The sequence below is a fragment of the Schistocerca cancellata genome, chromosome 4 (genome assembly GCF_023864275.1).
Source record: "Schistocerca cancellata isolate TAMUIC-IGC-003103 chromosome 4, iqSchCanc2.1, whole genome shotgun sequence".
NCBI classification, from domain to species: domain Eukaryota; kingdom Metazoa; phylum Arthropoda; class Insecta; order Orthoptera; family Acrididae; genus Schistocerca; species Schistocerca cancellata.
This window is the reverse complement of record NC_064629.1, coordinates 602,132,757-602,153,272: the sequence shown is the minus strand read 5'-3', so window position 1 is coordinate 602,153,272 and position 20,516 is coordinate 602,132,757. Positions and strand designations below refer to the sequence as shown.

The 20,516-nt window shown below is 39.4% G+C and overlaps 1 protein-coding gene across 1 annotated transcript in view; it reads left to right on the top strand.

Annotated features, from left to right (window-relative positions):
* The window catches only part of LOC126184344 (trithorax group protein osa-like), a 395,921-nt gene that overhangs the window by 214,344 nt on the left and 161,061 nt on the right, over positions 1-20,516 (top strand). Inside the window, 1 exon segment of the mRNA XM_049926723.1 lies at positions 11,093-11,222. Coding sequence (XP_049782680.1) covers positions 11,093-11,222 — 130 coding nt within the window.

Sequence of the window (20,516 nt, the reverse complement as noted above, 5' to 3'; positions counted from 1 at the left end):
GATTTGTACTTGGGTGTTTCATGTGAAAATATTTCCCACGTGATTATGGCCGCACGACTGGAATTAACAGACTTTGAACGCGGAATGGTAGTTGGAGATAGACGAATGGCACATTCCATTTCGGAAATCATTAGGGAACTCAGTATTCTGAGATCCACAGTGTCAAGAATGTGCCGAGAATACCAGATTTCAGGAATTACCTCTCACCACGGACAACGCAGTGGCCGACGGCCTTCACTTAACGATCGAGAGCAGCGTTAGTTTTCAGTGCTAACAAACCAGCGACACTGCGTGAAATAACCGCAGAAATCCACGTGGGACGTAAGACGAACGTATCCATTAGGGCAGTGAGGCGAAATTTGGCGTTAATGGGCTATGGCAGCAGACCCCCGACGCTAGTGCCTTTGCTAACAGCGCGATATCGCGTACGACGCCTCTTCTGGGTTCGTGACCATACCGGTTGGATCCTCGGCGACTGGAAAACCGTAGCCTGGTCACACGAGTCCGGATTTCAGTTGGTAAGAGCTGATGGTGGGGTTAGAGTGTGGCGCAGACCCCACTGGGTCCTGGTTATATTGGACTATTTGGAGATCATTTGCAACCATTCATGGACTTCATGTTTTCAAACAGCTATGGAATTCGTATGGATGAAATGCGCCATGTCACCGGGCCATAGCTGTTCTCAATTTGTTTGAAGAACGTTCAGGACTCTTAGAGCGAATTATTTGGCCACCCATATGAGCGGACATGAATCCGATCAGACATTTACGGTACATAATCGAGAGGTCAGTTCGTACACTAAATCCTGCTCTGGCAACACCTTCGCAATTATGGACGGCTACAGAGGCACCATGGTTCAGTATTTCTGCAGGGGACATCCATGACTTGTCGAGTCCGTGTCACGTCAAGTTGCTGCACTACGACGGGCAAAAGGAGGTCCGACACGATATTAGTAGGTATCCCATAACTTTAGTCACCTCACAAAATGATGGAAACAGAAGAGGTGAAGATGAGATGGGTGATTCGATCCAGTTAGAAAAATTTTACAAAATACTGAAAGACGTAAGTTAAAGCAAGTCGGGATTTTGCTAATTCACGAAATGCAAATGTCGGGATGATTTCTTCCAAAGACCATGGCCAATTCCCCTTCCTATCCACTCTGCCGCTAATGACCTCGCCGTGGACAGGACGTTAAATCCTAACCGTCCTTTGTTTTCGAAACAAGGTACCTGAAGTAGATCACATTCCTTGAAAATGATTAAGATCCTAGATAGAATCAATCACGCCAAAACAGTTTCACCTGCTATGCTTCACAGACCGAGAAGACAGTAATAATTCCCAGGAAAGAAACATGCTGACAGGTGCGAGTTAATAGCAAACCATAAATTTAAAAGGCCGTAGTTATAAAATCTTAACACGCGTGATCTACAAAAGCATGGTAAAGCCGACTTGAGCGAAGAGCGGTTTGGGTTCTGCAGAAGCGTAGGAACCCTCGAAACATGGTGAACCTGCAATTTAGAAGATGGGTTGAATAATTTATACCATTTATAGATTTAGAAAAATGTTTCGACAGTGTTGGTTGGAATGCACTCAGTGAAATTCTGAAGTTATCGGGGACAAAATACAGGGAGAGAAAGACTGTCTACAACTTGTACTGAAACTAGACTGCAATTAAGAGCCGAAGGGCATATAAAGGACGCAGTGATTGAGGAGAGGTTGGGACAGGGTTGTAGCCTATTCGGGGTGTTATCCAATCAGTTTATCGTGTATGCAGTAAAGAAAACAGAGAAATTTCGAACTGGAGAAGAAATAAAAAAATGAGGTTTGCCGATAATAATGACATTATTTTGGAGATGTCGAAGCACTTGGAAGGTCATAATGTATAGCTATTGAAGAGTGTTAAAAGATAAACATCAGTAAATGTGAAAAAGGTTATGTAGTGTAGTTGAATTAAATCAGATGATGAAGGAATTGTATTAGGAAATGAGACATTTAAAAGCGTTTTGATATTTGGACAGCAAAATAACTAATGGTAACAGAAATACGGTATATAAAGTATCAAAAATAGCAAGAAAAAGAAATATTTGTTAACACTGAACATGAATTTAAATGTTACAAAATCTTTTCTCTGTAAGCCATACATGGAAATGAAACGTGGATGATAAACAGTAATAAATAGATAAAAAATAGAATGTAAGGTTCTGAAAAAGTTATGTTAGAAGAGAATGATGACGGTTAGATGGTTTGATCGAGTAACTAATGAATTACTGAATCGAACTGGGGGTGGGAGATGAGCTTTATATGACTCAAATGGAATAATTTCATATTTCACATCCTTAGGAACTGACAAATGAGGGGAAAAACTGAACAGAGAGAGGGAAGCTAGACTTACACGAGGTACACAGCGTAGCGTGAAGAGCTGCTTCAAACCCGTCTTCTGATTGTTGACCTCAACAAGTAGGTGTTGCAATGATGTAGATGTACAAGAGCCGTTGATTTTGATAGTCGAAATGTGTTTGGGGGGGGGGGGGGAAGTACTAAGCCAGTGTTACGACACCGAAAGAAGATTAATGTATCGATATCGATGAACTCCTATGCATCTGCATCATCACCTTTATTACTCAAATAATAAGATAGTTACAGGTTCTGTCAACGGGTACAATATATGTTCAGATTAGTTAAGCAGTTTGCATTGTAACACGAAATTCGTAAATTCCTCCGTACATCTAGATACTGCCTGAAATGTTCGCGCCTTGAGCAGAGGTGTTCTGTAAGAACACAGTCTGTGGCTTTCTTCTACTGGCATTTTCAAACTTACAACTGGGTATAAAAATGGCCATTTCACTTAGTAGTACAGCGTACATTATGTTTGGGTCAGTTTCCAACTCACGCGTTGAGTTGCTGTACTATGGGCAAGACAGCTTCGAGGTTTCAGGGGAACCTACCAATGCATTAGGAAAGACCGACTTTGCACTGGAGTGTGTCGTTTCACATAGGGACCATCCTTCCACACAGTGGTACCAAAGCAGTGCTGAAAACTGGGCGATGAGTATTTTAGCCGGGAATTGCAACACGAGAAGCCACTGACTGCTTTCACATTGTTGCCCGGAGTGTCAGACATGAAACCATTGACATCACAAAGAATTAGACACACTGTAGTTCATATACGCACGCACAACGAACAAGACGCTGGTAAATTTATCTTGTTCAATAAGGAGATGGTAACTGTGTAACAATATTAAAGTTAGCGATACCCCAGAGCCACATACCCACTTCGCCGATATCTAGGGGCTTTGATGTGACTGTAGATGTTAAAAACGTGCCTGGATGTGAAATGAAAACTGTTAAACGCTAATTATATTCGTTTCGGTACGATATTCTACTAGTCGAGCACCGCAATATATTAGCACGTGTCGGTGCATATGGATAGAACAATCAAATGGCTCTAAGCACTATGGGACTTAACATCTGAGGTCATCAGTCCCCTAGACTTAGAACTACTTAAACCTAACTAACCTAAGGACATCACACACATCCATGCCCGAGGCAGGATTCGAACCTGCGACCGTAGCAGCAGCGCGGTTCCGGACTGAAGTGCATATGGATAGAAATGAAGCTGCTATATGAGTGTTAGGTCGAGGCAAACAGCGTTACTGACCCTCCAATAGTCCATCACAGATTGGTGGGTAAGTGTATCAGAAAACAATCTGCAGAGTACTCCATCTGGTTTATTGTATATCCTAGTTAAATCCGGAACTTAACCTCGCATTTGGGACATTACTGTACGTGTTGTTGTTGTTGTTGTTGTTGTTGTTGTTGTTGTTGTCTTCAGTCCAGGGACTGGTTTGATGCAGCTCTCTATGCTACTCTATTCTGTGCAAGCCTCTTCATCTCCGAGTAACTACTGCAACCTACATCGCCGACTGGTGTGGCCGAGCGATTCTAGGCGCTTCAGTCTGGAACCGCGCGACCGGTACGGTCGTAGGTTCAAATCCTGCCTCGGCCATGGATGTGTGTGATGTCCTTAGATTAGTTCTAAGTTCTAGGGGACTGATGACCTCAGATGTTAAGTCCCATAGCGCTCAGAGCCATTTGAACGATTTGCAACCTACATCCTTATGAATCTGCTTAACGTGTTCATCTCTTCGTCTCCCTCTACGATTTTTACGCTTCACGCTTCCCTCCCGTACTAAATTGCTGATTCCGTGATGCCTCAGTACGTGTCTTAGCAACCGATCCCTTCTTGTAGTCAAGTTGTGCCACAAAGTCCTCTTCTCCCCCATTCTGTTCAGTACCTCCTGGTCAGTTACGTGATCTACCCATCTAATCTTCAGCATTCTTCTGTAGCACCACATTTCGAAAGCTTCTATTCTTTTCTTGTCTAAACTGTTTATCGTCCATGTCTCACTTCCGTGCATGGCTATACTCCATACAAATACTTTCAGAAAGGAATTCCTGACACTTAAATCAACACTCGATGTTAACAAATTTCTCTTTTCAGAAACGCTTTCCTTGGCATAGCCAGTCTGCATTTTATATCCTCCCATCTTTGACAATCATCTGTTATTTTGCTTCCCAAATAGCAAAACTCATGTACTACTTGAAGTGTCTCATTTCCTAATCTGATTCCCTCGGCATCACTTGATTTAATTCGACTACATTCCATTAGCCTCGCTTTGCTTTTGTTGCTGTTCATCTTATATCCTCCTTTCAAGACACCATCCATTCCGTTCAGCTGCTCTTCCATGTCCTTTGCTGTCTGTAAAGAAGTTAATACACTATTGTCTCTCTGCCTGACTGCTGTTGGAAGAAATAACCATGGATATAGAATTTACGCAAAATGTATACGACGAAGTCGATGCAGATAACTGAATCGCCGTTCTAGATTCACGGTTCAGATTGTCATCCGGATAAGACTGTGGTATCACTTTAAAGTAAAGCAATAGAACTTCCGTGTCACCACTATAACAGAAATATGAAGGTGCGGCTGCTTCAGGCCTCGAGTTTTAGGAAAGGTAACGAGAAAAGAAGCTGAAACATACTGGGGAATCTAAAAAAACTTGCAATGAATAGTAAGTTTTGCTAGAAGGGGATGAATATCTAAAAGGCAGCGCTAATAAAGCCCTTCCAGACTTAGGAATGTGTAATATAAACAAGTGAAAAAAACTGCTGCTGCTGGACGGAACAAGTCAGTGGCTATAGAAAGGGTTGCGCGACACGACGGACGGTCAGTCAAGTAATGGGTGACGATGTCGTCGTCCGTTGTTAGAGTAGTGCTTGTGACGGGTTTTGTTACCAGTTGGGATAAACACGTTCGTTTGCTGTCGTGTGCAAAATCGATCACGCTCTGTTCAAATGTCTCGGAGCCCTATGGGACTTAACATCTGTGGTCATCAGTCGATCATATTCTGTGTAAATATAATCAACAACTACAAACTGAAGTAATGGCCGAGCGAAAAATTTCTTGCGGGACTGCGATTTTAATAAACACGTCGCTTCTGCTCTTCATGTCAAGTGTTGTCTTGGAGTGGTGCCATGGTCAGTCAATTTTGTTAATTATCCCAAATAACATAGTAATTGACAGAACGTTCAAATATACAAGAAAATAGCAATACAGCAACTGCGATATTACATGCGAGTATGCCAACTAAGAGCCCTTGATATATTGTGGGGGAGAAAATGAAATGAATTCAGTTCCCTGAAGTGCGAGGGAAATGTGCGATCAGTGTAGGTGACTAGCGCGGTTTACAATACAGTGTAGCATACACCCTCATGCTAACGTGACGCTCTGGTTTACAGAAACGTGCAGTGCTGCACTCTGCTGGGGTTCATCGTGATTTGACAGCCTTGAGATTCCCACTACACGATTGTTTCATTCGAAACTCTTCCACGTATCCCCTAATTGTAAAAACATCCGAATGACGAAACACAGCTGTAGGCAGTGCTACCACGAAATTTGTATCGGCAGTTTTCGTAAACGTAAGTTATTACTCTGCTCTCGCACCCGTTGTTCTCATGTACATTGTAGTATGTTGCATTGTATTTATTGACAGTTTTGCCGCGTATCTTTTTTCTGCTACACACAAGCCTGGACAGTTACGTATGCTACTCACCTGGCTCAGAGTTCGAAAATTTGAATAGCAGCCAATAGACTAATTAGCGTATTTTAAACACGTATAAGTTTATGCTGTCTGGGCTGCCGTGTCCTCCCCAGACACATCTTTTACAAGTCCAGAACAGGAAGAGCACCAGTCCTACTACAATCTCTACGCAGCTGGGGAACACGAGGGGACTACGGAGGGCCCCACATTACTGCTGCTGTCTGGCGTTAGTACTTGCGGGCGACTTAGGCCATCAGTAGACAGGTGAATTGCAAAGGCAGGGAAAATGTCGGAATTGCTAACGGCGTTCCATCAACTGATAACACAACTGTGGGAACGAGTAAGGAAAAGCCAACGCTCTTATTTAATGTTTTGACTATTTGCTGCATTGAAACACTTTCCTCTAAAGTTTTCTGCCCTTGTAATGACGGAAAAGTTTGAATACTAAAAACGGCACGTATTGCACCCAAAATTAATTTTTTACTGTTCAACAGAGCGTGCACGTTTATGATAGTTCGTGAAAAATTAACAATTTTCCGAATTAGAACCCAGTTCGTTGTCACTCATCTCGTCAGCTTCTTTCGCTAAATTTGCGTCTTTATTTGCAAAAAATATTAGTTTGTGCAATATCACTGTAATATTAGTAATTTATCACAATGTGAAGCTGATTCACAAAAATTTACTGTGATTTCATATCAGAATTGAATACAGGAGCTGGTAAAGGTTACGGTGTCACTCCCTTTCATTTTTTACGGTCGATGTAAAATATATAATGCACCAAGGGTGCCTATACGGTAGTTTGTAGGAGCGGGGCGGAGGGCCGGCTAGACCTGGCGCTATGGTAATATTTTGGAAGACGATTGGCGACTTGCAAGAAGTCATAAAAAGTTCCACGTTGGGCCCCGTTCATAACCTGGATAATACTGACTTTTAAATCGTTTTCTTGAAAGAAAAACACCTAACTGCGCCATATTTTTTTTCCTTTTCCCTGAGAGCTGAAGAGGGGGAGAGGGCTTGGCCCCCCACCCCCAATTAACTAGACCTTCAGACTGTGCTGCAGATCAATCTTTTACCTTCTGTGTCTGTGTGTGTGTAATAGCAGAAGAGTCCATGAAATGCACTTTGGTAGTGAGTTGGGTTTGGGTTCCAATCATGCACACAGCTTTAATCTGCCCAGAAGCTTCACTACCATCAAACATACTGATCTGGATTTTGAAACTGATGCAAAGGACCCCTTACATATTCTAGCATATTTCTCAAATGTGTTGTTATGTAATCAGAGTTCCCTAAAATATCAAGAAATAAATGGAATAGACATAGCTTGTTTACCAAAATTGTTCTGCTCATCACATTCAAAGCCCTCTTTTTGTCATATCATCACAAGACATGGTTATTCCACTACAAAGAGAGGGAGGGGTCTTGAGCAGTGCTTTCAGTATTTAAAATTGAAGAATTATTGGATTTTACTTCTTCCAAATATAGCATGGAAACTGAATGTACAGAACTTAAATTTTAATTTTGTGTGATTACACTAGACTATTCTTCACAAGGTCATCAATGTTGTAACATATTTAGTGATACCAGAATGCAATGTATGTGTCAGAGTTTAAAGTGCAGAACACAGCAGATTTTAGAACTTTCGGCTGATACAGTTCATAAAGACCTTATATGCGTGAACATCCACCCAGATGGAGCCCATGATAGAGCAAAATGGAGACAACTGATCCATGTAGTGGACTCCAAAGGCCCACGGGAAAAATGTGAAGGAAAAGAAGAAGAAGAAGAAGAACTGTAACTGAAACAGTTATGATAATCAAGTTGGAATTCTGTAGTTTACTAAGCTTGCAATGTCATGATTAAAACTGAGTACTTATTTGCACACCACTCTAAGGTTTTGTTATTCTAGTCTCCAATTCACAAATCTACAATACAAAATTTGTGACTTTCTCAGTAGCTTCTGTTTAAGATGAAAAACAGAACACAACAATGAGTTTGTTTCAGTTGAATTGTGTATTTCTTCTAAGGCTGTTTTGTGAGTGTAACATTCCACTCATGTGAACAGTACCCTCTGGGTTAGTTTGTGGTATTGGAGCCCCCTAAAATTCTGTTTGTGGTGACAGACTGACTTGTAGCATAGACCAAGGTCTAGGACTAGGAAAACATGTATCAGATAATCAACAAGCATTGTGATGCATATTATGAACATACATTGTAAACAAACTACAAAAATGTAGGGCTCAGGTCCACAAAAAATATTTACCCCTGTCTGGAGTACATGCTAAGGAAGGGAGTCTAGAATAATGCAATAAATGAAATTATGAAGATTTATAAATGGAGGTGATTTTACTACTGAGAGCACAACAAGTAAAATATTTTTTACACTTTTATTACCATATGTTGTGCTTTCACAACCAATGGATAGTGAACTCATGCAAATTAAAAACAAGTTTCATTTTTTCCCCCCCTATATTTGATACAATTAATGCATCGGTTCTCAATGAGACATGTGTTGAAGTATGGCACCAAAGCCAAACACAAAAAATTTGATGTCATGGTGTACCACAAAGTCGGTAGTTTTTTAAAAAAAATTTATCCTCATATACAGAAAAAATAAAGTGCCCTCCTGTATAAATGGGAAAGGGTAGAGTGCCTTACTGACAACTGTAGTAGGCATCATCACAAATAATGAAAAATTTTGTTTCCCAGAGATATTATAAAATTGCACATCTAGTAATTGTAAAATGAGTTTATTACAAAAGATTGTAATGATTCACTCTGGAAAATTTGGTTAATGCATTGAAGATGTTACCAAATGCATATCATAGTATTATGGAACTTCTTGAAGGTTGGTTGTAACTAGTGGTACTGGATGTCAGTTTTGATCTATCACATACCAGTGTTGTTGTTGTGTGTATTGCACAGCCTTAGGTCTAGGTTAGTTCAGAATGTGACAGTTCCATTGTGTGATGGTGAAGCTAATAAATGTGAATTTGAGATCTTAGCTGAGATATCATATTGACCTGTAGTGTAGCTTGAAATGTAAGTTAGGTTGGGAGGTGACAATTTGCATGTGGTTTTGATGGTGCCAATGAATGTGATAACTATATTTCTTCTCATTATGGTGCATATTAAACCATATGGTATTTCAGTGAGTGGTTTATGTCTACCATTACAACATCAGATATCAAAGAAAATAGGTGGTATCATTAGGATCAATGTATATTCTTTAAGAACCAAATGCATTAAAATAAAAAAAAGTGCTTCTGAAAGTGACCTTATAAGAAAGACTAACGCCATTTCCATGACTGGAGAAAAAAAAAGTGGTGGCATGTGGCCAACTTTGTTGAGCCACCCAGGGTGCAGTTCAAGGCCAAGGTCCAACTTGCTCGCTTACAAATGCTACACAACTTAACTTGCAAAAATATTTATTTAATGCTCCCAGCTGAGCAGCTTCTTACTTATTTTTACTTTATGGCAGCCATTGTCCATCTCCCAGTGTGAATGAATTTTCTGTGTAAAAGAATTCTCTGTCTATGACTGTGGCTATGAGCCACAGTTTTGTGATTTTCTTAGTGTGAGTGCATTTTGTGTGTGGGTGTAGTACTCTCTAATTGATGATATACATTATTTATTCCTTGTAACAATTTCTCAGTGTCACATCTGACAAATTCTGCATATACTTTCTTCAAGTAAGTAGAATGACACACACTTAAACTATTTTCATATTGCAGGTACTGGGTGCATATCAACAACACAAATAAGAGCTGTTTCTATGTCTTTCAAGTTAAGAGCCTCTGAAATCTTAATTTATGAAATTTAGTTCCTCCCTCAGAATTGCACTATGCACAAATCTAGAGGCAGGTTACCAAACATGCAGGCTGATTTTGCAAATCGTAGGTTATGTCCAATAAACAAGTAGATAGCACTATTAGTTTTGGATCATTGTTACCAGCCTTAAGGATCGTATGTTTGCATGCAGTATTTGGAAAAAGGAAAAATCCAATAATTCTTCAATTTGAAAATGTTTAGAACACAGTATAAGTTTCAGTTTAAGTATATATCAGAACTGAGCTACCAAATACTAATTTCATTCCTTTTAAAGCTGCAGTAGTATTGACGTACCAGGCAAGTTTCAGAGTATTTATCTCAATTTATATCATGACCGCAACATAGAATACGAACACAGGAGCATTAAAAAGAGAAGCCTAATGAGTAAGGACATAAATGATTCGTGTTATTAACAGCACAGTTTGCCCAGACTGCAGATATGTTATATCAACAGAATGCGATGAAAGAATGAAATATGATAGATCAACATAAAACTACATAATTTGCTACCTTTTAAAAGTAGAGATTGGGATCAGAGATTGGCCGATATCGCAGAGTAGGAGGGAAGGTTAATGATTTTACGGTGGAATAGTGATATAGAAAAGAAAGTTGCCAACCACCGAATTTGTTGAAGTGAAATGAGGGGGACATGGAGAAAACCTTGATGGTGGTTGGCTGATGTTGGGTAAAGAGCTCTAATTTTACACAAATGTTAAAAATATTTGTTACCAGAAATAAGTAAAAGAAGACATTTTTAACATACAGTATCTATGTACTGTTCATTTGTTACTTGTATAGCCCCCCGGGAAAGTGAAATATTTTGTGAGACTAAATTGTATTGTGTACAAAAAGGTGAATTACTTGACACATCACACATTCATATTTGTAGCTGTAAATACTATTCTTAGTAGCTGTTAAATACAGTCTGGCATTTTTCCATTCATATGCACATCAAAAGACCTGCGTAAAGAGTATGTTTCTATTTGCATTATTAATGTTGCATGGGAAATATGGATGTTTTATTTTTAAATTAATTTTAAAATGATGGACAACCTATAAAATGAGATTTTTTTTTTATATATACATAGTGATGCAGTGTCAGTCTCGTACTTTAGAAATGAATTTCAACACTGGATACTTGACATCTCTGTTATTGTTTTCAGGATCTGACTGGGCAGAATAGCAATGACAGCTCAAGCGGTCCAGCACCGGGCACGCCCAATTCTCAGGGTATGAGACCCACTCCATCGCCGACTGGCTCCACAGGCTCCCGCTCAATGTCCCCAGCTGTCGGTTAGTACTAGTGCATAAAATCTGCATAAAAACAGACTTACGAGGGCTGTAGAGGTAGCAGCCCCATTCTGGCCATGACAAATATTCAGGATTACACATTAGATCATGCAATGTTCTGGATGATTTGTTGAAACAAAATGCAAACAGTGACCTTAAAGAGTGTTAATTTACATTTATGTCACAGTTTACATGCAGAAAAAATCACAATACCTTCAGTAATCACTGCCCTTCATAAATGGTTACATCTCAAACTTTGGCATATTTCAGATAATATTTGTTGTTATTTTAACAAAGTTAATGGGTACAATGTGGGAATTTATACACCTGCTGTCAGCTTTAGATTAGATTAGATGAGATTTACTTTCATTCCAATTGATCCGTAGTGAGGAGGTCCTCCAGGATGTGGAACATGTCAGTCCTGTTATGTGTAGTTTGTTGAAAGATATTTTCCTTCATTGTTCAGATTACTTTTATTAATTATTGTGCAGTGTAACATTCATATTGCTATTTATGACAGTGGAATAAAACGAATGGAAAGAGGGAAACTCTGTGACAACATTACAGGAAATTGTTAAACACATAATAATGAACAACTGGTCCCTGTTATTTATTTAGTCATTTCAAGAAATTTGTGGAATGTTCCTTCTCTAAGTTCAAATATGATATCGTAATGTAACACATTGCTGAATGTAAGAATCAGAGAATTTATGTCAAAGTTTTCCACCTGGTGCAGTACTTTTGCTGCAAGAACTGGTTAAAATGACGAAACATGTTAAGTTTGAAGTTACCTACTCATGAATAAACAGGGTGTTGCAGAAATGTGTTTATTTTCTGCATACTGCTGATGAACACATGTAGACAGGTACAGCCTGGAAGGGTATGGGACACAAATAGTTCACGAGAAATAGTTGTTACCATATTTTACGGACTATAAGATGCTGTGGACTATATGATGCATCTTAATTTTTAAGCAGTTTAAAAAAAAAAACATTTTTACCATTTGTGTTATTACATTGTAAAAGCAGACTAAAAGAGATTCTTTGTTTATAAAAATGAACTGGCCTTTAAAATCCCTGAAAATCTGCATCAAAACCTTCTTCTTCGTTGACGTCTTCGTATATAAGATTGCCTTCACTGCCATTGAGAACATTACTTATGTCACACTTCTTGAAAGGTTTAACAATAATGTCTTCTCTCACTCTAGACCAAGACTGCTGTATCCACTGACACACTTGTTTGATTGTAGGTTGCTCTAAAGCACCCTTCAGTGTGAATTCATGTGGCGTTTCCTCCATCATCCATTTGTTCTATTCCTCTCTTATATATACTTTAAATGGTTTGTTTATTGAGATGTCAGTAGGTTGCAGTTGTGAAGTAAGTCCTCCTGGAATAACAGCAAGCTCTGTATTTCCCTGTCTCAGTTTCTGTTTCAAAGAATTTTTGAAATGGCTACAAACATGACCTAGTACGAGAAGATAACTCTTCTGCAATAAAGCAGCTTTCCTTCTCTCCCCAACTCTGTTAATCCATAATTTCATACCAGACTTGTCCATCCAGCTTTTGTCATTTACATGAAGTATATGGTACTTCAGAAGGTTTTAGCATTGTTCTGCAATTGAAAATGATCATTGGATTATGTTTAGTCCTGTCAGCACAACAGGAAAGGATGACACTGTAATGAATTTTTTCATGCCCACTTAACAGTTTTAGCACCTTTCGTGGCAAAAGTTTCGTTAGTCAGCACATCTGATATCTGAGGCGTTTCGTCCATATTCGCTGTTTGGCTTAGTTCTACACTGGTTTTCTTTTGATGTTGAATAATAATAATAATAATAATGCTAAGTCCATGATGCTTCATAAATGTGTAGCACCAACCAACCCCACCCAAAAAGTCTGTTGAGTTTCAGTGTAACGCTAGCTTATGAACATGTTTTTGAATCATTTTTGTATTAATGCCATTTTGACAGTGTCCTTGAATCAGTTTCAGTATGTCATCATCTGGTTTTGGCCAATTTGTGTTCAGTCCTCTATTTGCACATACAGTCTTCCTAATTTTTTTTTCAATTTTTCTTTACTAGCCCACCAATTGTGAATGATTTTTTCCTGCTGGTGGAGGGTTGAAATGCCACTGAGGTGCTCTGCTGCCATGTGTTCTTCTACATATGCTGTTACTTTAAATTTATAGTCCACATTTTATGAATACCTTTTTTTTCCATTACAAAACTACTTACTAACCAAACTTTGCGCTGTTACTGATAACACAAATCACTTTCAGTTCAAGTTCACTGGCATTGTAGACTGCAATGATGCATCATAGGTTAGACAGTCTTCAGGGTTTGTGTTGATGGGGGGAGGGGGTTGGGTCGGGAGGCAGACAGTGTTAGCAAGCTTGTGAATCCCCGCAACCAATGTTCGTTGCATTGGTGCACTGCTACTGCCAGTTGAATAAAATGTTGCCATATAGAAAGGGGTTACCCGCAGCATTGAATGTGTGGGCGTTTTCAAGAATGGTGAGAATTTTAAATCAAACACTAAACATTGTTGCATTAATTTTGAGTATAAGATGCACCTGAGTTTTTGAGTCAATTGTCTGAAGGAACCAAGTGCATCTTATACTCAAAAAAATACAGTAGTTATCAACTCAGTTGGGTTGTGCAACTTCAGCTGCAGGAAACTAGAACTGTTTGACCAATACAAAAACTGTTTGACGTAAAGAATAGGGCCAAGGCACTTCCCCTCTGCTGCACCATAGATTGGCAAGGTGACGTTTTGTGTGCCAGTTGGAAGATGGTTGTATGATTTTTGAGTTTTTTGGTGTATGTTCTGTTTGCCATTTCAATATCATAATTTTGTTCTAGCTAGAAACATGGCTGACCACTTCTTTGTCACATGCATAGCATGTCCTATTGTTGTAGCTACGGTGAGGCATAAGGCTGTAGTAGTTGCTCTGTCTGTATTCCCCCTCACCCCCCCCCCCCCCCCTTCTGTCCCTTGACTATGTTGCTCATCTGGCAGTATTATTAAGATTGGAACAAAAGAAACTAGCTTCAATTCATTGCTATAAAACAAGTGGTCTCTCTGCTGTTGTGAAGTTGGCTGGTTCAAGTGACCTGTTGACTCATTTGTGTTCACATCAAACCCCATGACCTACATTGCCATTACTGCTATGTATAACAGAGTACAGCTCCAATTTTAAAATTTGCCCAGAAGTTTGGCATGTGTCACAGGCATGTATGTTATCACGCAGAGTTAAATTACGTTTGGTTTACATGCCAAGTGTGTTCATTTATGTTCTGGTAATTTACGTTTACTGGACCACAACTGTTTACAACAAAGAATTGATACACTAACCTCATTTTGTTGGAGCGAACTCCTGTATATGATATGGGTGCATGTATTTTCTGCTTAGGCTGTAAGATGGCATACACTATTGGATACGCAGTTCCTACTTCATGGGTAACATCCAAATCACTGGCAAAAATGTGGAATGATGATGATCAGCTCAGTGTGCGGTTACCATATACAATCTCCACTTCTTCATCATACAAGATTTGTGATATATGCACCTTCATTTGTGTTGAATTGGTAATCTGACATTACTTTGCTTTTCTCTGACTGTACTGTATTTATAAGTATGCAAACAAAAGTATCTCACCTGGTGGGAGCATGTTCAGTTTTATTTTAACACAGCCTATAAAATGGAATTGACGTAGTTTGTATTGCCAAAATTAACCTGAAGTTTTAAAACAACCCAATACAAGACACTATTATTTTTCATTCATATTTCATAACATCACGAGAATGTGCCCCAACTTTTGGACTTCAAAATTTCTTTCATGGAGCCTTAGTTTCAGAACATATAACTGAGAATTACGACTACTATTTCAAGACTTAGTGCACAAGTTCTGAAAGAAGGTTTACAAAGCTGTATTCAGCTGCCTTACTTTGATCACTCGACAAATCTTTTGTACCATGGGTCACTGAATTTTACAACTGATAATGTCTCAGTCTACACCCATTGCCAGCAAATTAATTCTCTTTTTCATTCTTAGTTTCAGAAAATGTTTTGTCTGGCATAGGAAAAGTTCTGTTCTGTTCTGTAATCTGTCTTTCATTGATTACCCTTATTTACATTAGGATATTATAATTTGCCCCTTTTTTTTCCTCTCTATTCTTTGGATGTGGCCATTGGAATGTTACAAGGTAGAGTTGATGATATAGGCATCCATTATTTATCAATGTTAATGCCAACTATGAAAGAGGATGCAAGCTGTTAGTTATGTTTTAAGTGTTGGTGATCAGAGCTATGCCGGTGAACACTATTCCAACAAACCCTCAATACGACGATTTATTTAAAGGGAATAGACTTTTAGCATCTTTCAGTTCATATTATGAACCTTTAAAATTTTCAACAGTACAAGACTACTAGAGAACTTCGGTTTTTATGCCACAGGGTTTATGCAAATTTAAAATGTGAGCAGAATATAAACATGAAGTCAAAGTTATATCAATGATTAGATATATGACAGCACATAAATTATTAGATTTATCAAACTATACTGCTCTGTGACTCCGACAATTCAGTTTAGTGTGAAGCCTCCACATGCTACAGTCAGAGCCACTTAATATCAAAACATGGAACTAAACAAGCCCAGTTATGTAGTGGGGAAAACTCCGAGTACATGGTTTGTATGGACTGAACAAGATGGTGCAGACATGGAACTAAACAAGCCCAGTTATGTAGTGGGGAAAACTCCGAGTACATGGTTTGTATGGACTGAACAAGATGGTGCAGTGGTTAGCACACTGGACTTGCATTTGGGAGGATGTTGGTTCAAACCACATCCAGCTATAAGGATTTAGGTTTTCCATGATTTCCCTAGATCACTCTAGGAAAATGCTGGAACCGTTCCTTTGGAAGAGCATAGCCAATTTCCTTCCCCATTCTCAGAACATTCAAAGCATCTGATCTATCTCTAGTGACCTCAATGTTGGCAGCACATTAAACCCCCAATCTTCCTTCCTGCACTTTGTATGAGGAGACACAAAGCATGCAAAGTGCTGCTTGAGAATATTGGCAAATAAGTTGCCAACCGTTTCCCAAATATCAAGCAGATGTGAAGGCTATGGAACCAGGGATACCTATTGTTCTTCCAAGGAAGCTTGCACATGTGTCACATGAAGCTGTCTACTTTAATGTTGAAATAGGACACCTGGTGTTGCTTGAAGAACAGGCAGTGGCTTGGCCTCCAAAAGCCTTTCTTATGTGGTAATCTCTATTGAGATTGTGTTCAATATGTGAAACATCATTTATGCCAGATGGGACACAAGCAAATGAGCATCAGCAAAAGAGAGTTGTCACTGGTGTAAATAGCAGGTGAATGTGAGTTAACACCATCTGGTCATGTTACACTGGTTGTTGATCTTTCAGCAAACTGTCAAAGGAAGTTTGCATCCTCTTCACTTTGGCACTATTAGTACAGAGAGCATTCACTGTTGTTTTGTGTACAAACTACTTTTGTTTTTCACATGTCTCCAGTTTTTAATAACTACCGTGTAAATGGTAGACTTTCTTCATGTTTTACTGTTCATCAGCATTTAGTGTTTTGCTTTTAAATTTTCTCATAAACTGTAATGAGAAGCCATCAGGAAGAGTCAGCTGACAAAGTGCAAAATTTTGGAAAAATGCTAAGTAAGGCTGTAAATCTAATTCGGTTCTAAGTACACTACCTTCATGTGTTTCACACTTGTGTACCAATTCAGTCTGCACTCCTGTTCCTACACCATTTTTCTTCATTTGTCAAAAACAGTGTGCTTGCTATGAAAAGTAATCCTATCTGAATATTGCAGTTTTGCAGTGTGACAACAACTAGTTTTGTATTTAAAAACAGCACTGTAGGGTCAGCACACTACACTCATTATCTTATTTTCCCTTCTGTTCCCTCCAGTGTAAATGCTTATTAATAGTTACAAGCAAATAAAACTGAACACCAGCCAATTGTCTGTGAATGCTCGTTTGCTTCTATTTGCTCCTGTGTCAATGAACATTAAGAGTTGAGATCACAGTTTGTATTCATCAGTATGCAAAATTAGATATTTTGCATGCATCCATTACGTTGCTCAGTAGTATTTGTGCCAAATTGTGGTCCCCACAACCGCGTCCAGCATCTATGCTCCATCACTGTAGAATGGAGTGAAGTGAGGTTTAGTGGAAAATATAACTTTTTGTGACTTGTCAAACTACTATTAGTGTTGTATGCTCATTGCACTCAGAGATGTTCATGGGTTCTGGGCAGTGGAAATTGACATGGGGAATGTGTCACTATTCCAACGAGCAATAAACAATGTTGAACTGTCATTACAGTGCTCAAGTGGTAAATAGAGTCCGTGTTTCTAGCTGTATGATCTGTTACAGTGTTGTGGATAATATACCACATTTGCTCAACAATAATGATGACCTTGAATACGAGCAACTTTCATTTTTAGAGCCTTCTTGAGAATTCTTTTATTTGTAATGTATTGTGACTAATTAAATTGGCAAACTGTTTTATTGGCGTAAAGTACCATAAGCTGTGCCTAAAAAAAGGTAACACTGTCTACCAAAAACAGTTGTGGTGTTTCCTTAGATGGATTATATAGCACTGATACATACATAGTTTTTCGTCAAAGTCCCTGGGAAGTCACTGAGCTGGTGTTGCTCGGCCCCTTCACATTCATCATGCACCAGCTCATCCTTTGAATTCTGTGATGTTTACATTTGGAAAAGTCCTCTTTATCTCCAGTGGCTTTATTCAGATAATTTTTCATGTAACCGGGAAACCTTAACTTCGTAACATATTGACGCCCCCCCCCCCCTTCTCTCTCTCTCTCTCTCTCTCTCTCTCTCTCTCTCTCTCTCTCTCTCTCTCTCTCTCTCTCCTTCTCCTTTCTTTTTTTTCCTTTTTTCTTCCTTTCTTTTTTTCTTTTCTTTTTTTTTCTCCATCCTTAAAGTTATGCTCCAAAAAATAATATTTTTTTATCAATGAGAAACATAATGATTTTACATGTAGACATATAAAGATAGCTTTTAAAACTCAAAATAATGAGTTAAAATTTTTTAAAGATCACCAATAATAAAATCCCAAGTACACTCGTGCACTGGACTTTCATTAAAATATCCTTAAACTTGAAGTCACTTTTTAGTTTCTGTGTACCTATGAAGTCTACCCATGTTTTTTTACAATGGTTTCCTGTGAACATAAATCTTGGAGGAGCTGACTAGAGCACAGTGGATGTACACTGACTGGCCAGAACAGTATGACCACTGATCTACTATCAATATAAACCCATCCCGGCAATAGCAGCGTCATGAATGACTGCTGGTCACACACACACACACACACACACACACACACACACACACACACGGTGCATGTAGTATCGGTGAGCATACTGTCTATATGTAGAATGGTGAAGGTGCATGATCTATCTGAGTTTGACTGAGGGCAGACTGTGATGGCCCAGAGGCTCAGCATGAGCATTTCGGAAACTGCACAACTTGTCAGGTGTTCAAGAAGTGCTGTGGTGAGTGTCTTCAACACATGGTGAAACCACATCGAGACATCGTGGGGTTGGGTGTCCGTCCACCCCCATTAGAGATGTAGGACGTCATAGGCTGGGCAGACTGGTAAAACAGGACAGGCAGCAAACTTGGGCAGAATTAACATCAGGCTTTAACATGCTGGACAGAGTAAAAGTGTGTCTGGGCACACTGTGTACCGATCGCTCCTAATGATGGGCCTATGGAGCTGACGATCCAGGCATATGCCAGTGTCAGCACTACGACATCAACTATATGACTGAAATGGTCATGTGACCATTGGCACTGGACATTGGTGTAGTGGCAGTGTTACATGGTCTGATGAATCCCGATACCTGCTTCATTATTCTGATGGGAGAGTGTGAACCTGTCACCTTCCAGGGGAACAGCTCCGTGACATCTGTACGGTGGGATGGAGACAAGCTGATGGCGATTCCATAACGCTCTGGTGAACGTTCACATGGGCATCCATGGGTCCGGTGGAGCTCATGCAAGGCACCATGATGGCCAAGAAGTACACTGGTTGCAGACCACGTACACCCCTCCATGATGGTCGTGTTTTCCAACAGCAGTGGCATTTTTCAGTGAGATAATGCACCATATCACAAGGCCAGGAATGTGATTGAGTGGTTTGAGGAAAACAGTGATGAGTCCTAATTGATGCGCTGGCTGCCCAACTCACCAGATCTGAACCCGATCGAACACATCTAGAATGTGATGGAACGTGACACGAGAGCTCATCTCCCCCCTCCCCTTTTCCCCAGAATTTACGGGAATTAGGTGACTTGTGTGAGCAGATATGGTTGCAGCTCCCTCCAATGACCTACCGAAGCCTTGTTGCTTCTATGTCTCTATGCATTACCGCTGTTATCTGTGCCAAAGTGGACCATACGGGCTATTATGTAGGTGGTCATAATGTTCTGGCTGATTAGTGTATTTATCTTGTACCTCTGCAAAGCACTTGTCACTCAGCTGATGAACTGTAGACACTTTCAGTCTCTAATGAAGTAAAATCACATTCTTCTTCACTTTGAGCTGCTAAATTCAGTGTCAACTCAGGATCACTATAGCCATCCTTTTTTGAACGCACTGCCTAAACAATGATACAGGAGAGAGGCTGAAAGCATGTGTTTTGTTATCGAGTATCCAAAGCTGCATACAGTAAAGATGATATATAGTGGCAACCATCTCTACCAAAATGTGACAGCTGGGCTACAAATGTAGTACCGTGTGCTCTCTAGCAGTCAAATACGTAACTGTCAGTGCTGAAACAGTTAGAAGTGGGGTTTTATTTATTTATTTATTTATTTTTAAGACCTTTTCTTAAGTTGTCTGATTTCACTCAGGGTCTTAAGTTTCTGTCAAAATTATAAAAATGAGGTAACTCAGGGTTTTATGTTAAGGGGTTAATTGAGTTGTTCACACGCATACTGAATAGCCTGGTGTTCAAATTTATGAAACCTGATTTGGGCCCCTGAAAATTTGGCACATAGAACTGGCAATCTATAATTTACTCTTCATATGGTGGTACATATGAACATTCACTTCCTTGATATAAATTTCCTTCCTGCTGCACAGTTGTTTGTAAGCTCTGCATCATGAATTACCTTTAACTTAAAATTTGTTTCGTACTGTCTGTGTGAACTAGTTGTGAACTGAAATTTGGAGATCTGTATTTTTCAACAATCACAGCTGTGACTTACATTGTTTATGAA